Here is a 17,026-nt window from a genome sequence, read left to right on the forward strand (position 1 = left end):
CATTTTCACATATAACCCTAATTTGCAACTTTTTCTCATCATTGTCCTGTACTTGTTAAGTAAGTCCTCAGATCTCCCACTCTTATTGTCATTAGTGCCAACATGTACAACACTGTTGTGTACATTAGCACTAATGAAAAGCTGAAAGGTGATCACCTTTTAGTTTGCAAGTGCTGGAGGCATAAAATTTAGGATCAGCTGTTCACACAGCAATAGATATTTCAACATTTCATAACATAATAAGGTTTCTTGTTGTTTCTTCATTAAAACAAAAACAATTTAATGTAGAGTTTACAAAAAAAGTGTACTCACATTGCAAAAATCCAGATGCATTTTATTTGGAGCAATTCTGCTAACTATCCTCATTGGGAAGTACCACAGACTACATCAGAGGTCATTGTACGATATGACTGTTGACATGTTAATTGGAGCCGACTGGGCTAGCCGGGTGGGTAAAGTGCCTGCCCGGCAACCCAAAGTTCACGGGTTCGAATCAAAGTAGTGCAAAAACCTTGAGAGGTGCATTATGGCCACAGAAGCCGATGCGCCAACAACAAAAAAAAAAAAAAAAAAAAAGTTAATTGGAATTTCTCCCTCCATTTTTGCTGTAAGTCTGATTGATCTGCAAAAGGAGGGATATTCTGATGACATAGTGTCTCCTTCTGGAATCATAAATGATTGTAAATTCATTAGAATTATAGACAACGGTGAAGGAAGCTATTTTACTGTTATCCATGCCAAAGTTGATTCTGGATTGGAGGCCATCTGCAGGGACCTAAATTTATTTTGTTTAATACAGAACAAGTGTTTCCTTTATATCATTTTAGCCTGCATATAAAAAACAATTGAGATTATTTTTATGACAATAAAGCTGAATATATAATATTAAAATAATATGTAGTGAATGCTAATAGCAATGTGACAACATAGTATGCAAAATTGAAATAGTGCAGACAGTCAAGTACAAGTCAGCTCCTAGTATTGGTCCTTGACAAGTCAGAAAATGCAACAACCCACATTAGCCTAAGTTGCTATCAGAAAATGTGCTTTGAGGGCATAGCTGATGAGCTGACAGATTTTGTAATGATGAAATGGATGAAGTATGCAAAACTATTTGATCCAAAACCTTTTTAGATAACAAATGAATGAAATATTTATATTAATGTCTTTTGATAAAAGATTAGGCCTGATGTAGCCGAGTGGTCAGGAGCGAGAGTGCAGAGCACGCGTTCTTTGAGTGGACTGGGGTTCAAGCCTGTGCCTACTAAATACAATAAATATATTTGTATTGACGATTTATTGTAAACTCTACTGACTTGGTTGTCATGCCGGTGTATAAAGAGAAAATTTATTTATTTATTATATTGTTTATCACTTACTTTAATATAAAATGATTAAGAAACTGTGAAACTGTTTGGAAAACTGTGCAACAAAATTTAGTAATGACTAGATAATCAATAATCTATGCATTGCACTCACTCTGTAAAGAACAGAGAACAAGATGTATTTTTCCAAGCAATATTAAAAAATTATTTTAAGTAATTAATTATTTATTTATTTTTGGTTGGTAGAGCAAAAACCTAGACTTTCTTTGCACCATATGACTAATACTAATATACCATTAATATAAAATTTTCCCAGTATATAGAAACCCCAACATGACTCATACACCGAGTGATCATTGAATTACGACCATCCCTATGAAAACTGAATGCGACCCGTTGACCACGTGAGGTACGAGAGTGCAGGGTTAGTCGACATACGTAGCATAGATAAGGTGTCAGTGGTTCAGTAGGTAGTAAAATTCCAAGCGTGATGGGTAAAAGGAAGGATTTATAGGACTTTGATAAAGGACAGATTGTGGGTGTTCAACGAGCTGGTGTCTTGACTTCTTAAACGGCTGAACTGGTGGGGTGTTTGAGAGCCACTGTAGTAAAAGTGTAACAGGACTGGCATCAAAATGGTCAACCAACGACCCGATGGCAAAACTGCAAAGGTCAGTGAAAGGTTGATGTTAGAGGTGAGCGCTGGGTCTGACGTTGAAGAATTAATAGCACTGTTAATAGCACTGTTGAAGAATTGACTACCAGTACAACGTGGACCAAACCGGAACAATATCTAGCATGACCATGCGTCGCCCGCTCGCACGTATGGGCTATACCAGCAGCGACCCCTATGGCATCCTCTCCTAACCAAGGTTCATTGGCATAAAAGACTTGCCTGCTGCAAAGAGCATGCAAGTTGGACGTTAGAAGACTGGAAGAAGGTGTGCTGGTCGGATGAGTCACTTTATTTACTCCACACCATGGATGGTCATGTGTGGATTTGGCATCAACAACACGAGGCTCTTGATCCATCATGCATGGTATCAAAAGTGCTGAGCGGTAGAGGCAGTTTGGTAGTATGGTGTGGGACATGTTTCACTGGCAGGAACTTGGACCCCTGGTGCATGTTAGCATTAGCATTAGTAGAGGCATTTGATGCAAGAAAGCAAGCTTATGCAGCATCAGCCAAAAAAAAAAAAAAAAACCCACTTCCACTTCACCCTTCTGTTTGTTCAAAATACCTGTCCAGCTGAGCCTTAAACTTATTTAGGCTATCAACCTCCACCACAAGGGATGGCAGTCTGTTCCACCAACCAACCACCCGCTGGCTAAAGGCAAAAGAACAAGAATGTGGAACAATGTATCAGTGGTCTCTGCTATCGTCAACTGCTCGCTGACTGTGTACACCCTGCTATGTTACACTTTTTCCCAAATGGCAATGGTGTTTTCCAAGGTGACAATGCGCCGAGCCATCGGGCACTTGTTGTGCAGAAATTGTCTGAGGAACACAGTTCTGATTTCCAGCATATCGATTGGCCTCCGAACTCCCCCGAAATCAATCCCACTAGGGCACTTGTGGGACACTATGGAAAGGCATATCAGGGGTCTGGATACACAAATCACCTCCATAGCTGACCATATTACACACAGCTTGGTTGGCCATACCTCCCGAACGCTTCTGACATCTTTTTGAATCAATGCCACTTTGGATAGCTGCTGTACTGAGGGCAAAAGGAGGACCTACGACGTATTAGGTAGGTGGTCATAATTCAGTGATCACTCAGTGTATAAGGCAATTCCACACCCTTTGATTATGAATATGTCCAAATTTCTCAAATATACACAAGTATCTATAGTGGGCATTAAATAATGCAGGTGTGGTTGATCTGCAAAACAATGAATTACAATTACAGAATGCATGTGATTCTATATAACATGTAAAAAAAGATAGGTCTTAACACTAAAGACTAAGGAATTTCAGTCCCCCCCACTTTTAGGGATGGGGTCAAAAAATCCACAAGTAGATGAAAAATTTAATTATTTCATCTACTTGTGGATTTTATATAGCAGAACATCAAAACATAAAGAAATTATATCACTCTGATTACTACAACCTTCGTGACAGACATGACAATAAGCATCAAAAATTTAGAAAGCAAATATAGTAGTTCCAATATAGGGTACTACTGTGTGCTGCAAAGTCTTGCTATATCCACTGAGAGTATCGTGTATTAGCTGCATCTGCTAGAAATCTGTTCTTCTAATTATACATGAATGTTCTCAATGATCAAGTTTATCACATTATGTAAAGGTTTCTTTTATTGTCTCTTTACACAATAACTGTTGAATTTTACTCTCCTCAAAGCCAGATCTGAAGTCCTGGTTACTGGGATCTAAATGAAGGGCTTTTTCCATATCTGTGACAGCCAAATCAAATTCACCTGCATGAAACAAATACATAAATGAGCCTTGGAGACAGGAATAGGAACAAAAGAAAAATTCTTCAAGGCACTGATCAAACTGAAGTGGAAACAAATAAAATAAAAACAGCAAAATACCTATAAATAAGTGGATATATACAATATAGTAAATGTTATAATAAAACTGTGCATAAATCTAAAAATATATAAATTTAAATCTGCTGGTACCTTGGGCTACTATATCAACCAGTGCCTGTACTGTATCAGTGTACTCCATACTCTATCCAACATGAGTGTTGGATAGAGTATGGAGTTTGGACACACACCATGTGCAGTGTCCAAACCATATTCTCCCCAACATGCTTGAGTCTGCTGTTTTACTAGTGTCTTGTGTCTTATATCTTCTTCTTCTTTAGTGTATCAGTCTATCGACTGGTTTGCTCCTTTGATGAGCTGTCTCCATTTCTCCCAGTCTTGTGCTAGGTGTTTCACTTCTGCATAGCTTCGAAGCCCAGTTTCCTTCAGAATTGTATTTATGATGGTGTTTCTTGGTCTTCCTTGTTTTCTTTTTCCAGCCGTTTTGCCTTCCAGCACATCCAGTAACGTCCCTCTATGCCTCATGGTGTGTCCGATCCATTGTAGCCGTTGTCTTCTGATTCTTTTTAGCAATTCTCTTTCTTCTCCTATACATTGTAAAACCATGTTATTACTCATTTTTTCTGTCCAGCTAATCTATTCCATTCTTCGCCAGCACCACATCTCAAAAGCCTCTAATTTTTTCAAGTTTGTTTTGCTTAATATCCATGTCTCTGCTGAATACAAAGCAGTTGACCAAATGTATGTTTCCATAATTCTTTTTCTTAGGTCTAGTGACATATTCCTTTGGCAGAGAGATTTTACCTTTAAATGCTTGTTTTGCCATCGCAATTCTTAAATCGATTTCACTGTGACAAGATGAATCTTGTGTTATAATTTGCCCTAGATATTTGAATTTTGTTACCTCTTCTATTTTTGATCCATCAGTTTCAATGTGAAATTGTTTTAGCTTTTTACTTATCATCATAATCTTTGTTTTATTAGTGTTAATCTTCATTGCATATTCCTTCACTTTCTTAGTTAACTGTTTTAGCATATTGGGCTATCTGCAAGGATCACCTGATCATCTGCAAACTTGACTGTGTTAAGTGTTCTTCCACCTATCTTTATACCTAACTTTTTACCATCAAATGCTTCTTTGACTATTAATTCTGCAAACATTAAATAAACCTGAGGAAAGCAGGCATCCTTGCCTCACTCCTCTCCCTATTTTTGCTGTTTCTGTCAATTCTCCGTTTAACCTGATGATGTCCTTTTGTCTTTTATACAAGTCAAATATTAGCCTAATTAATCTTTGTGGACATACCATGTCAAATGCTTTTGCATAGTCAATAAAGCACACATACAGATTCCTGCCATTGTTTATCACTCTTTCGCCTAAGAATCTTAAAGTTCCTATTGCTTCTTTTGTAGATAAGTTCTTTCTGAACCCACATTGTGTATCCTCTAAAAAGTGTTCGATGTAGGATTCTATTCGTATTTTTATGATTTTTAAGAGAATTTTGATGCATGTGATACGAGGCTGACGTTTCTGTAGTCTTTGCATTTGGTTGGTGCAGATATTTTTGGTATTGGTACTATGATGGTTGTAGAATGTTCTTCTGGCCATTTTCCTTCACTATATGCTTTCACAATCAATCCAAATAGTGATTGCTTGAAGTATTTGATCTTGTTTTAAGTTTTGTTGTTCTCCTTTCTCATCATATTTCCAAGTGTAACTACATGGTTCCGTGTATAAATCCTCTATATACTTTCTCCATTTCTCTTGTTGTTCTTTTGCATCGAGAATGGCATTATCTTTTTCATTCTTGATTGCTCTGGAGCAAATTCCATTACGTTTTCTTGTTATTTCTTTAATTTTCGTGTAGGCCCTATCTGTTCATCCATACTGCATTAAGGTTGCTATTTCTTGGCATTGTTCTGTCCACCATTTATCTTTTGCTTTCCTGCATCTTCTATTAATTTCATTCTTGAGAGCACAGTAATTATTTTTCCCATCTTTTGTTTTCATATTTTTGAAGATTATTCTTTGTTCCATCATTTGAAGGATGTCTTCTGTTATCCATGGTTTTCTTTTCATCTTGTTTACATTTCCCAGAAATTTATGAGCTGCTTTGTTTATAGTTTCTTTAATGTTATTCCACATCTGGTCAATATTGTTTATCATACTTTCCTTATTTACCTCATTATAGCTGTTTGTAGTATTCTGGAACAGTATTCTTATTTCTTCATTCTTTAGTTTTTTATTAGGTTCCATTTATTATTTATTTTCTTTCCATTAATTTTCTTTAGCTTTAGTTCTGTTATTTTCATCATTGAATGGTCACTGTCCACATCTACTCCTGGAAAAGACATGGCTTCTTTTTACCTGATTGCGGTATCTTTTTTTCACCAGAATGTAGTCTAACTGATATCTACAAGAATCTCCAGGATTTTTCCATGTATACCTACGTCATAGTGGCACCTGAAACCAAGTGTTGGTTACTACAAATCTTTCTTGACTACAAAAATCAATTAGTCGTTGTCCCCTCAAATTTCTTGCTAGGAGCAAGAAATTTGAGGGGACAAATTGATTCCTAGCCCAAAATCTACAACAATATTTCCTTCTCTTTTGTCTCCCATTATAATCATATTATCATTTGATTTTGTTTTTCTCAGAAGTTCTTCCAATTGTTTGTAGATCTCTTCTACTGTGTCTTCATTGATGTTTGATGTAGGCATGTAAACTTGTATTATTACAATATCAACTGGAGCTGCTGCAAGATGGGTCATTATAATCTTGTTACTGATTGTTTTCACATCTGTCAAGGATGATGAAAAACGTTTTGACATAATAATTGAAAGGCCTCCCTGACTTTTATCACTTTCTGAATGTATTATTTTATATTCTCCACTGAGGAATTCTCCTGCATCTTTCCAACGGGTTTCAGCCAGTCCCAAGACATCTAGTTTATTCCTTTTCATCTCTCTTTTAACATTCTCTAATTTTCCAATCTGTAGCATAGTGCGTACATTCCATGTTCCAATTCCAAAACAGGGATTTCGCTTGCTGATGGCCTGGAAAGCACTGCTACTTCCCCTTCCAGGCCCGAAATCACATTGCCTATATGCATTGTTGATCCCAGAATTGCCAATTACTTTAATTCCTCTTTGACTGCTCATCATTGGTTTTCTTGGGAAAAGAAAAAGTAACAGGGTGGTTTCCCCTTGCCTTCTTTCTTTAAAATTTGTAAGTCATAAATAATTTCTTTATTATTATAATTTGTTTGATTTTACAGGCTATGTTTTAATTTCTTTGGATAAATCAATCATTGTTTAAATATAAAATAATTAGCTAACTAATTTCATTGTTGAGAATGTAACCCCTATTTTTAATCTTATGTCTATGGGATTTAATTCTCGCTTTACGAGTGCGTGCTAGGAATGAATTAACTCGTAAAGTCGAGAACTACCTGTAGTAATTTCCATTTTATTTAACATAAATATCAACTTCAATTATCAATAATAAATTACAAAATAAATATCACAAAAGTGAAAAATATTTGTATATGCACCATAGTTTTGAAAGGACAGTAAACCATTGTTAATCCAGTTACAGTTAGTTCAGATTTCAGATAATCAGGATTGAAATATAAAAAATTCTCACTACATAATTTCTAGTAATGACTGACAGACTGGTTTAAGTTTAACTTAAACCAGTCTGCCATTCATTAAAATAAATAAATATATAGATATATATATATATATATATATATATACATAAATAAAGTACTAAAACAGATATAAAATAAAAGTGTTAAAATATACATAAATAAAAAGCAATAAAACAGAAGCTTTTGGGGCAAGGTGTCCCTTCATCAGCTAGTTGGTGAACGGTGTACTGAGTATACATACACATTGGGTAAAATAACAGAAGACGACTGGGCATGATCATAAATCACAACTCTGATGCCAGTAACACAATATTACGCATGTGTAAGGAATGCCAGCACTCATCGCACTGTAGTATAGCAGGCTCCATAATGGGGTCTACTATACTATGTGAACCCCCCTATTACGATTCATAGTACTGGTACAGCTGACTATGTGGAGTGCCTCAAGCCATGAGTGTAGGCAGTAATCACGTGAATAGCCGACGGTTTTAAAGTTGCATTGGGGATCAAGGTTATGCTGCTTGACCCAATAATGTTTAGCAACAGCAGAGCGTTCAAAGGTAGCAGTGCAAAGAGCCACCTTGTGCTTTGAGACAATCTTTTAACCTCCTGGCAATCTCACCAAAATAACACATCCCACAATCCAGACACATAGTATGGTAAAAGAAACCATTCCATAAAAAATGAGGAACAGGTGGAGTGCCTCAAGGTATTTTCACTCTGGAAATAATGGAATGCAATTTCCTACCAGGGAATTAGGCACACACTGTATATGGTAAGAGCATAAAATTCTAGCAAGACATTCCGACATGCCTGGATAATAAGGGATGTAGGCAATAGAAAAACTCATTATCATGGCGAGGATTCGATTGAGTGCCAATATCATGAGCTTGTAACTTACACCTATCCAAAACACCAGTGGGATAACTGCAATTAGAAAGCTCCATTCTGACTTAAGAAATCTCCAATTGCCTAACACTAATCAAACTGGAATGCGTCCATGCATGGGTAAATAAGGTACGAGCAGTGCAATGTGGATGTCCAGAAGCAAGTGCAGACCCATAATTAGTAAATTGGCCTGCACACATAGGTTTCCTGAAGATGCAGGGTGCAAAGTGTGTACCCACACTTTGGACTACGATGTCTAAGAAAAGAAGAGTATTATTTATTTCAAGTTCAAGAGTAAATTGAATGAAGGGTGAAAGGGAATTGAGATATTGAATTTTTTTAAAAAAAGTATTATTAAGGATTTTATTATTCATTTCTGAGGGTGAGATCATGGTTTCCTTTGATGTGGTCTCCCTGTTCACTTCTGTCCCTGTGCAGCAGGCTGTTGCTTGTGCGAGGCAACCTTTGGATGGAGATGCTACCGTGAAAGACAGGACCTCGCTCTCTACTGATGACATTTGTACTGCCCTCAATTTGTGTTTGACTGGTAGCACGATCATGTTTAACAACTGCTTCATCATGAATTTTTTTTAAAATCATGAATCATGAATTTTTTTAAAAGTATTATTAAGGATTTTATTATTCATTTCCGAGGTTTCCTTTGATGTGGTCTCCCTGTTCACTTCTGTCCCTGTGTGAGGCAACCTTCATCATGATTTTTTTTTTGAATCATGAATTTTTTTTTTGAATCATGAATTTTTTTAAAGAGTATTATTAAGGATTTTATTATTCATTTCCGAGGGTGAGATCATGGTTTCCTTTGATGTGGTCTCCCTGTTCACTTCTGTCCCTGTGTGAGGCAACCTTCATCATGAATTTTTTTTTTGAATCATGAATTTTTTTAAAAAGTATTATTAAGGATTTTATTATTCATTTCCGAGGGCGAGATCATGGTTTCCTTTGATGTGGTCTCCCTGTTCACTTCTGTCCCTGTGCGAGACACCTTCATCATGAATTTTTTTTTAATCATGAATTTTTTTTTAAAGTATTATTAAGGATTTTATTATTCATTTCCAAGGGTGAGATCATGGTTTCCTTTGATGTGGTCTCCCTGTTCACTTCTGTCCCTGTGCAGCAGGCTGTTGCTTGTGTGAGGCAACCTTTGGATGGGGATGCTACCTTGAAGGACAGGACCTCGCTCTCTACTGATGACATTTGTATTGCCCTCAATTTGTGTTTGACTGGTAGCACGATCATGTTTAAAAACTGCTTCATCAGATCCACCAAGGCACAGCTAATATTGCTATGGAGGAACTTGAGTCATATTTTTGAACCTACCTGTTCCCACCACCTGTGCATAGACGCATTCTAGTTGCAAAGTTATATCCACATTATGAGAGATGCCAGAAGGGTGTGGTGGTAATGTATTTGGAAAATTAAATGCACTAGGCATACCACCACCACCACCACCCAGACGATCGTTTCGAAGCTTTTGGCTTTGTCATCAGTGGGCGGGTAGGTAATACAACAAGCCATCTCAGTTGCGAAGTTATATCCACATTATGAGAGATGCCAGAAGGGTGTGGTGGTAATGTATTTGGAAAATTAAATGCACTAGGCATAATCCTTATGTATTTAATTAGTGCATTTAATTTTCCAAATACATTACCACCACACCCTTCTGGCATCTCTCATAATGTGGATATAACTTTGCAACTGAGATGGCTTGTTGTATTACCTACTCACCCACTGATGACGAAGCCAAAAAGCTTCGAAACGATCGTCTGGGTGGTGGTACGCTGAAAATAAATAACTGTAGTCTTCTCTACTAGAGAAGCGTTATTTATTTGAAGTAATTCAATAGTAGCTATCTTGTTGTGAAGGCAACCACATTATGAGATACAATTAAAACGATGCCTTCTACGCTACAATCGTAGCTCAAATCTATGGGTTAACTATGGTGTATTTACACCGATATTATATAGTTAATTATCAAAACCCATAAGGATTATGCCTAGTGCATTTAATTTTCCAAATTAAATATTTGTAAATATAAAATATTCTGCATTACACACGTATATAATTATGTGGTAACTACTTATGTATCAAAATTAAACTTAAAATTCCAATTAAAATCATGAATTTAATTGATCTAAATTGATTTTAATTGATGAATTTAATCATGAAAAATGTGTTGATTTTGGGTTGTACTTTGGCCCTCTTCCTGGTAAACTAAAAGGGGTTTTAATTTTAAATCCCCCGCATCGTTACCACCCAACAATAACATCAACCGACCCTTTTCCGCTTTGAAACCTGGCATGTTTTTTTCCTTCTTTCAATATGAAACTTCTTTTAGGCATTCGTTTCCAAAAAAGTCCTGCTTCATTTATGTTAAAATCTTGTTGAGAAGTATAACACACAATACCCCTCTTCAATAATTTTAACAAGTTCTTTTTTGAAAGTTTCGGCTACTTGATCTGCACTTGTGGCTTCTCCCTGGATTTTAAATCTATTCAACCAGCCCTTACTAGTTCTCTCTCTCTTATAATATTTAACTTACCTGAATTCTGCACTGGATATTATCTTCAATAAAATTAGTTAAAGTCTCTCCATTTCAATCCTAATAGCCCTAGTTGCCTGCAGCAGAACAGCTGTCTTTCCCACTGCTAAAATTAATTCTTTATTTTTTATAATTGTTCTTACAGTTAAACTTGCCAGTCCTAAATTATGGCACACATCCGCTTGTCATTGATTGGAATTGATTTGCTTCAAAATGTCTAATTTAATTTTGAAATTCAATCTTTTTCTTACATTTGTAGTCTTCATACTTCGTCCACACATTGCTTTTTCATTATTATCCACCATTATTAACTCTTCGAAAATGTAACTGCGTTGTTTGCATTAATTATGATACAATGTTCGAGTAAACTGTCCATTATGCACAATGTCTAATACTGTACTGAGTGATAACTAGACTTCGGGTATGTGCATATAACGCAAATATTACAAGCAATATACTTGATCATTTTTTAAAACATTGATCTCAGAACTACATAACAAGTCACTGTACTGCAATTAAATTAGCATGCGAGAAAATTTCACTGAGCGTGGGAAAATTTCTCAAGTCGGTGTGGGAAACGTTTTAATGCTGTTTTGCTATTCATTTTCAAGCTATCAACTCCATCAAATGAAACGATTTCGTTAAATATGCCAAAAAATGCAATCTGTAAAAGAGCGTTATAATGATTTGTGACAGCATTATAGTCAGATACAGGTTATAATATAAGAACAGCGTTATAGCGAATCAGTGTAAAGTGAACCGCAGTATAACAAGGGCCTGCTGTATCTTTATATGTGTCATCAGTCTTGGTGGTGAGAACTAAGACACTGGTCCTTCAATTTTTTGCCAGTAGGCTAACACAGGTACCAATACATCTACTAGCATAACGGTGGATATTCCACCCCAACTACTGTGAAAAATCAAAAGCAGAATCAGCAGCATTATTCATAATCATAGTTATCAAATGAAAATCAGGGCCCTAGATTGCTATTTTATTTATTTATTTATTTTTTACACTGGGTGGGGGGAGGACAAACCACCTCTAAGTGCCTTAATATTGGTAATGTTGTTTTCGCAGTAGATAGCCTCCACAAGGTTACTATTAAAAAAAATCAAGAAACCAGTTTCTTGCTTCCAGCAGCATCCTAATGCAAGGTCCTTGGCAGTCACATAAATTGTATCACTGTAAATCTTCTCCCATAACAATTGAAATAATTACTCCTATAGTCTCAAATTTGTTATATGCTGATATAAAATAATTATGCATTTTACTGATATGCTGATATAAAATAATTATGCATTTTACTGATATGCTGATATAAAATAATTATGCATTTTACTGATAAGAAAAAAAAAAAGAGAAAAGTAATATAGTTGGAGGATGTTGTGTGGTGGTTTTCCACTGATTCTAGCTAATAGAAAGCTAGAACCAGTGTATAAGCTTTCTTTGCCATCATACCATGTGAATATTAAGATAGTTTATTTAGCTATTAACAAAATCACCATACATTAAGGTAATGTTTAGGGAACCTTGATGGAACCCATCCTCTGACCATGCATGGGCTATTGCCATGCTGCTTGCTGAATGTCTCAATTCTGACTGTATGTTCTCTGAACGTGCAGTCAGAATTGAGACTTCAACTTCTTCACTTAAAAAAAACACAACACAACACAACAACACTCAGGGTTTGAAACAAGTTAAAATTAGCCTACTAGAAATTGTATTAAATGATTATGTAATGTTGTCTTTTTTCAAGGAACAGAAAATTTTGAATTTTTTTTTTTTTTTTTTTTGCTTAGTAGTAATCATTAACAGTACCATTTACAAAATGTATTCTGCCCACTCCTTTGCTCGTTTATGCATCCCCAAACCATCCAGTCCAATGGAAACTTCACTGTTGATTAAATACAGTCAGGGTGACAAGCTTTGCTAGATCTAAACTGAATGTAGCATATACCATCTGATTCATGGAGGTTAAATTTGGATTCATCAGAGAATATTACAAATTCCAATTGCTCAATTGTCCAATGAGGTTAGTCTTTTCTTCCCTGGTCCAGTCTATTGTGCCAAGGTTACTCAAAAAGAAATGCCAAAAAAAAATGTGGAATTGGACCACAATGGAAAAGTACTGCAACACAGAACAGAATTTAGAAGTGTCTTTGCTTTTGTGAATGTAGGGAAATTCCACAGACCTAAAATCCACATGGAACATATTAGAGTAAATGCAAGTGATAGAAGTATCCAACCAAGACTTGTGATGAGTAGTCTAAAAGCATATTGACTTCGTAAGAAGCCCTTATTGACAAAACAGACTGGTCACACCCAATGTCTGCAGCTGTATGTTGACTAGAAAAGCCTTTCCTATATGCCATACCACTACTGAATAGAATGTGAAGACAGACAGCAGCAGGTGAATGCTTTATAAACAAGATATTGTAGTACCACTAATATTAACAGAATGATGATGCAATATTACACTTTTTTACAGGATGATGTCATAGTGTCTTGAGCTGACATTATTTTACCTATTGTGGGAGTTAAGGGAACGTTAAATTTTAAGAGTGATGCAATTTATCTGGCCACCACTGTAGATTATGCAGTTTAATACAGTTTTTCTTTAATTATTAACCAATAATATCATAGCATGGGTTTGAACGATACAAAGTTTTGGTTTAGGAAACAAAAACCTTGCTTGTCTATTGTAGCATTTCACACTTAATCCAAATTGCCGAACCTGCAATCGAGTGATATATGTTCAACAGAATTAACTAAAGAATTCTATTATTGCATTAAAAAAAAAAATTCCTGCTTTCAAGTTTACACAATGTACAAAATTGAGTAACAGCAGTTGTCAGCCAATCAGAAACCAACGAAAGATGCATCATGGGGTTTTATTCCCACTGGGAAACTAAAGCACAGTTTCTTATAGTCCCATGTAATTTAGAATAGCCAAAGCAAAAGCACTTAACTTAACACGAAGTACACATTTCAAAGTAATTTCAAGATAATAATTATTATTTATTTTTAGAGAAACTTTCAAAAAAATACTGAATTTTTGAATGTCCAATTCATGAGGTTTTACAGCATAAATAAATAAATAAATATCCTAATCTTGCCTTAACATGGGATTTGTTTTCTTTGAGTATGCCTTTCACATGATTTATAAGATATCCAAGTTAAGGGAAACATGACAGCTTTGTCACTTGGTGAAGACAGACTTCTGTAGCTGCTGCAAACAGATAAGTTTTCCTTGGAATTTTATCATATTTTTGATTAGTTAACGCATTAATTTGTTTTACAAATAGATTAAATATGCTTAGTAGCATTTGTTAGCTTATTTTTAAATTTAGCTAGTGATTTTGTAAGTTACAACTCACTACTCATTGTGGTGCCTTGGTGGGAATATTAGCATTAGTAGAGGCATATGATGCAAGAAAGCAAGCTTATGCAGCATCAGCCAAAAAAAAAAAAAAAAACACTTCCACTTCACCTTTCGTTCGTTCGAAATACCTGTCCAGCTGAGCCTTATTTATTTAGGCTATCAACTTCCACAACAAGGGATGGAAGTCTGTTCCACCAACCAACTACCCGCTGGCTAAAGGCAAATTTCCGCACGTCTATCCTACATCTGTCTTTCCTCAATTTGAATTTATGCCCTCTCAGGTGATTATTCTGAGCGAGAGGAAGAATCCCATCAGCATTGAGCATGCTCAAACCATTCAAGGCTTTATACACCTCTATCAGATCACCTCGCAGGTGCCTAGTCTCCAGACACTGTAATTTGCAAAACTTGAGCGTTTCTTCTTAAGAGCTGTTATTGTTGTTATTTTGTTTTTAGGAGCATTAGCAACTAAGGCTATATTGCTCCGGGGATATGTGGTGGTCATTCCCCAACCTTTCCGCATCCTCCGTATTTGGTGGTGACGGGCTCGAACCCCGGTCTAATCAAGAAGCGTGTGCTACGCACTGCTGCTCCTTCCCACCTGGCTACGGAAGCACCAGCAACCCTTTGTTCCATTCACTAATACTGTTGCCCTTCTCTTTACTCATTCCAGCAGCTCTACATCCTTTTGAAATGAGGCCTCCAGACCTGTATACAGTACTCTAGGTGTGCCTGACCATTGCCTTATACAAGGGAATAATCACCTCCTTATCCCTGCTAGAAAAATTCCTGTATATCATTGACAAGACACCAAGAGCTACTCTTTCAGCCCGTCTGCACTGCTCAGAGAACTTCATATCTGCCTGCACAATTACTGCCAGATCCTTTTCATTCTCTACCACTGTCAGTATAGTACCATAGAGTTGATACGTTGCTCTGGGATTGCTGTTTCCCATATGTAGTACTTTACATTTGTCAATGTTAAACTTCATTTGCCACCTCTCAGCCCATCTGCTCAACCTTTCCAGATCCTGTTTCAGCAGCATAGCATCAGTAGTGTCCTTAACAACCCTGCCAACCTTTGTATCGTCTGCAAACTTGGACATTAAGCTTGATATACCATCATCAATATTATTTATAAATACAGAAAACAATAATGGACCCAACACTGTACCCTGAGGGACTCCACTAATAACATTAGTCCACGATGAGCAGTGTCCACTGATTACCACTCTCTGTCTTTTCCCCCTCAACCACCCCTTTATCCATAGCAGCAATAGTAGATATCGTAGATAACCAGTAGCTCAGAAGAACAGTAGGGTTAAATTGTAATAAATAAGTATTTTGAAGGTGTTAATCATCTTTTGGGCATATATCTTTTGTATTTTATTGTATTTTTGATTAGTTAACATTTTAATTTGTGTTTCACAAATAGATTAAATAGGCTTAGTAGCATTCGTTAGTGTATTTTTTAAATTTAGCCAGTGACTTTGTAAGTTACAACTCGCTACTTGTACTAGTGTATTGGTATTTTGGCTGGAATATCGTCGTGTAACAGTAATGCAGAAGAATAGTAGGGTTTTAATTGTAATAAGAATTTTTGAGCTTTGAGCACTCACTTTTTGAGCATGTATCTTTTGTATTTAGCTAAGAGTGTAACTAATTTAACATTGTGATCATTACGGTATAGTGTAACTTGATAATGTATATTTTGAACTTGATAGCAAATGTATAATGTAAAATGTATTACTGCATTAGCTTAGTATAGTACAGGAACTCCCCTACTTACGGAAATTTGACTTTACATAAGTTTTTGGCGGCCAGTACAAACTTAAAAAAATCGTGGAAACTTATTTTGCATCCCTTATGAATAAATGGAGGTATTTGCACTACTTTTCATCATTATCATATGTTCCCATTATAAGGATCAATTTTGAATGCCTTCGTGATATTTTTCAAAAGCACATTTCTGGAGGTCACAACCATAAAACGATAAAAACAATTTGCACTTTCTGGTTTATTGGGCTTTTCTGTTAGTGCATCTAATTATAAACGGGTAGTAAACTTAATCTTATTGCATTTGAGATAATACCGATAACTGCAATTGTGTGGGTTTTTACGCTATTATGGCGAAATGTGTTCCCCTTCACTGAAATCTTTAATCACATAAAAAACAAATCTTCATTCCTATTTACGTATTACAATGATGAAGAGAAAAGGACCAATGGAAAGTGCAAATGGTGGTAGTGCCAGGAAACGAACAAAATTGATTTAGAAACGAAGATAAAAATGATTAAGTACGAAGCAGGACAAAGTTTGTCATCTATTGCAAGGGAACTGGGTTTCGCTGCTTCAACAGTGAATACTATTTTATGGGACAGTGCATGTATAAAAGAACATGTTAAAGGATCAATGCATTTAAGATCAACAGTGATCAAAACAGCGTTCAGGTGCTATATTGAAGATGGGGTAAAGGGAAGGGTTATTGCTTCCGTAAAGGCGACTACGATGGACTGAGACAGTATTTAAATTCTATACAGTGGGACCAACTGATGATGTTACCAACAGCAAATTCAAAATGGGAAGCATTCAAAGAACTTATCTTGGAAGCTACTAGGCTTCACATACCAACTAAGAAATATTGTTCAAGGTTTAGGCCAAAATGGATGTCAGATGAACTAATGAGGCATATGGCAGAGAA

The 17,026-nt window shown here is 36.1% G+C and overlaps 1 protein-coding gene across 1 annotated transcript in view; it reads right to left on the reverse strand.

The window, feature by feature from the left end:
* Positions 1-3,588: 3,588 nt before the first annotated feature.
* Positions 3,589-17,026, reverse strand: part of LOC150085597 (uncharacterized) — a 71,349-nt gene continuing 57,911 nt past the window's right edge. The window contains exon 3 of the mRNA XM_090374133.1: positions 3,589-3,766. Within this exon, the coding sequence (XP_090230259.1) occupies positions 3,627-3,766 (140 nt within the window). The 3' untranslated portion in view covers positions 3,589-3,626. The remainder of the gene's footprint in view (positions 3,767-17,026) is intronic.

This window comes from Mastigoproctus giganteus, chromosome 5 (assembly GCF_048544385.1).
Source record: "Mastigoproctus giganteus isolate SK-2022 chromosome 5, ASM4854438v1, whole genome shotgun sequence".
NCBI lineage: Eukaryota > Metazoa > Arthropoda > Arachnida > Uropygi > Thelyphonidae > Mastigoproctus > Mastigoproctus giganteus.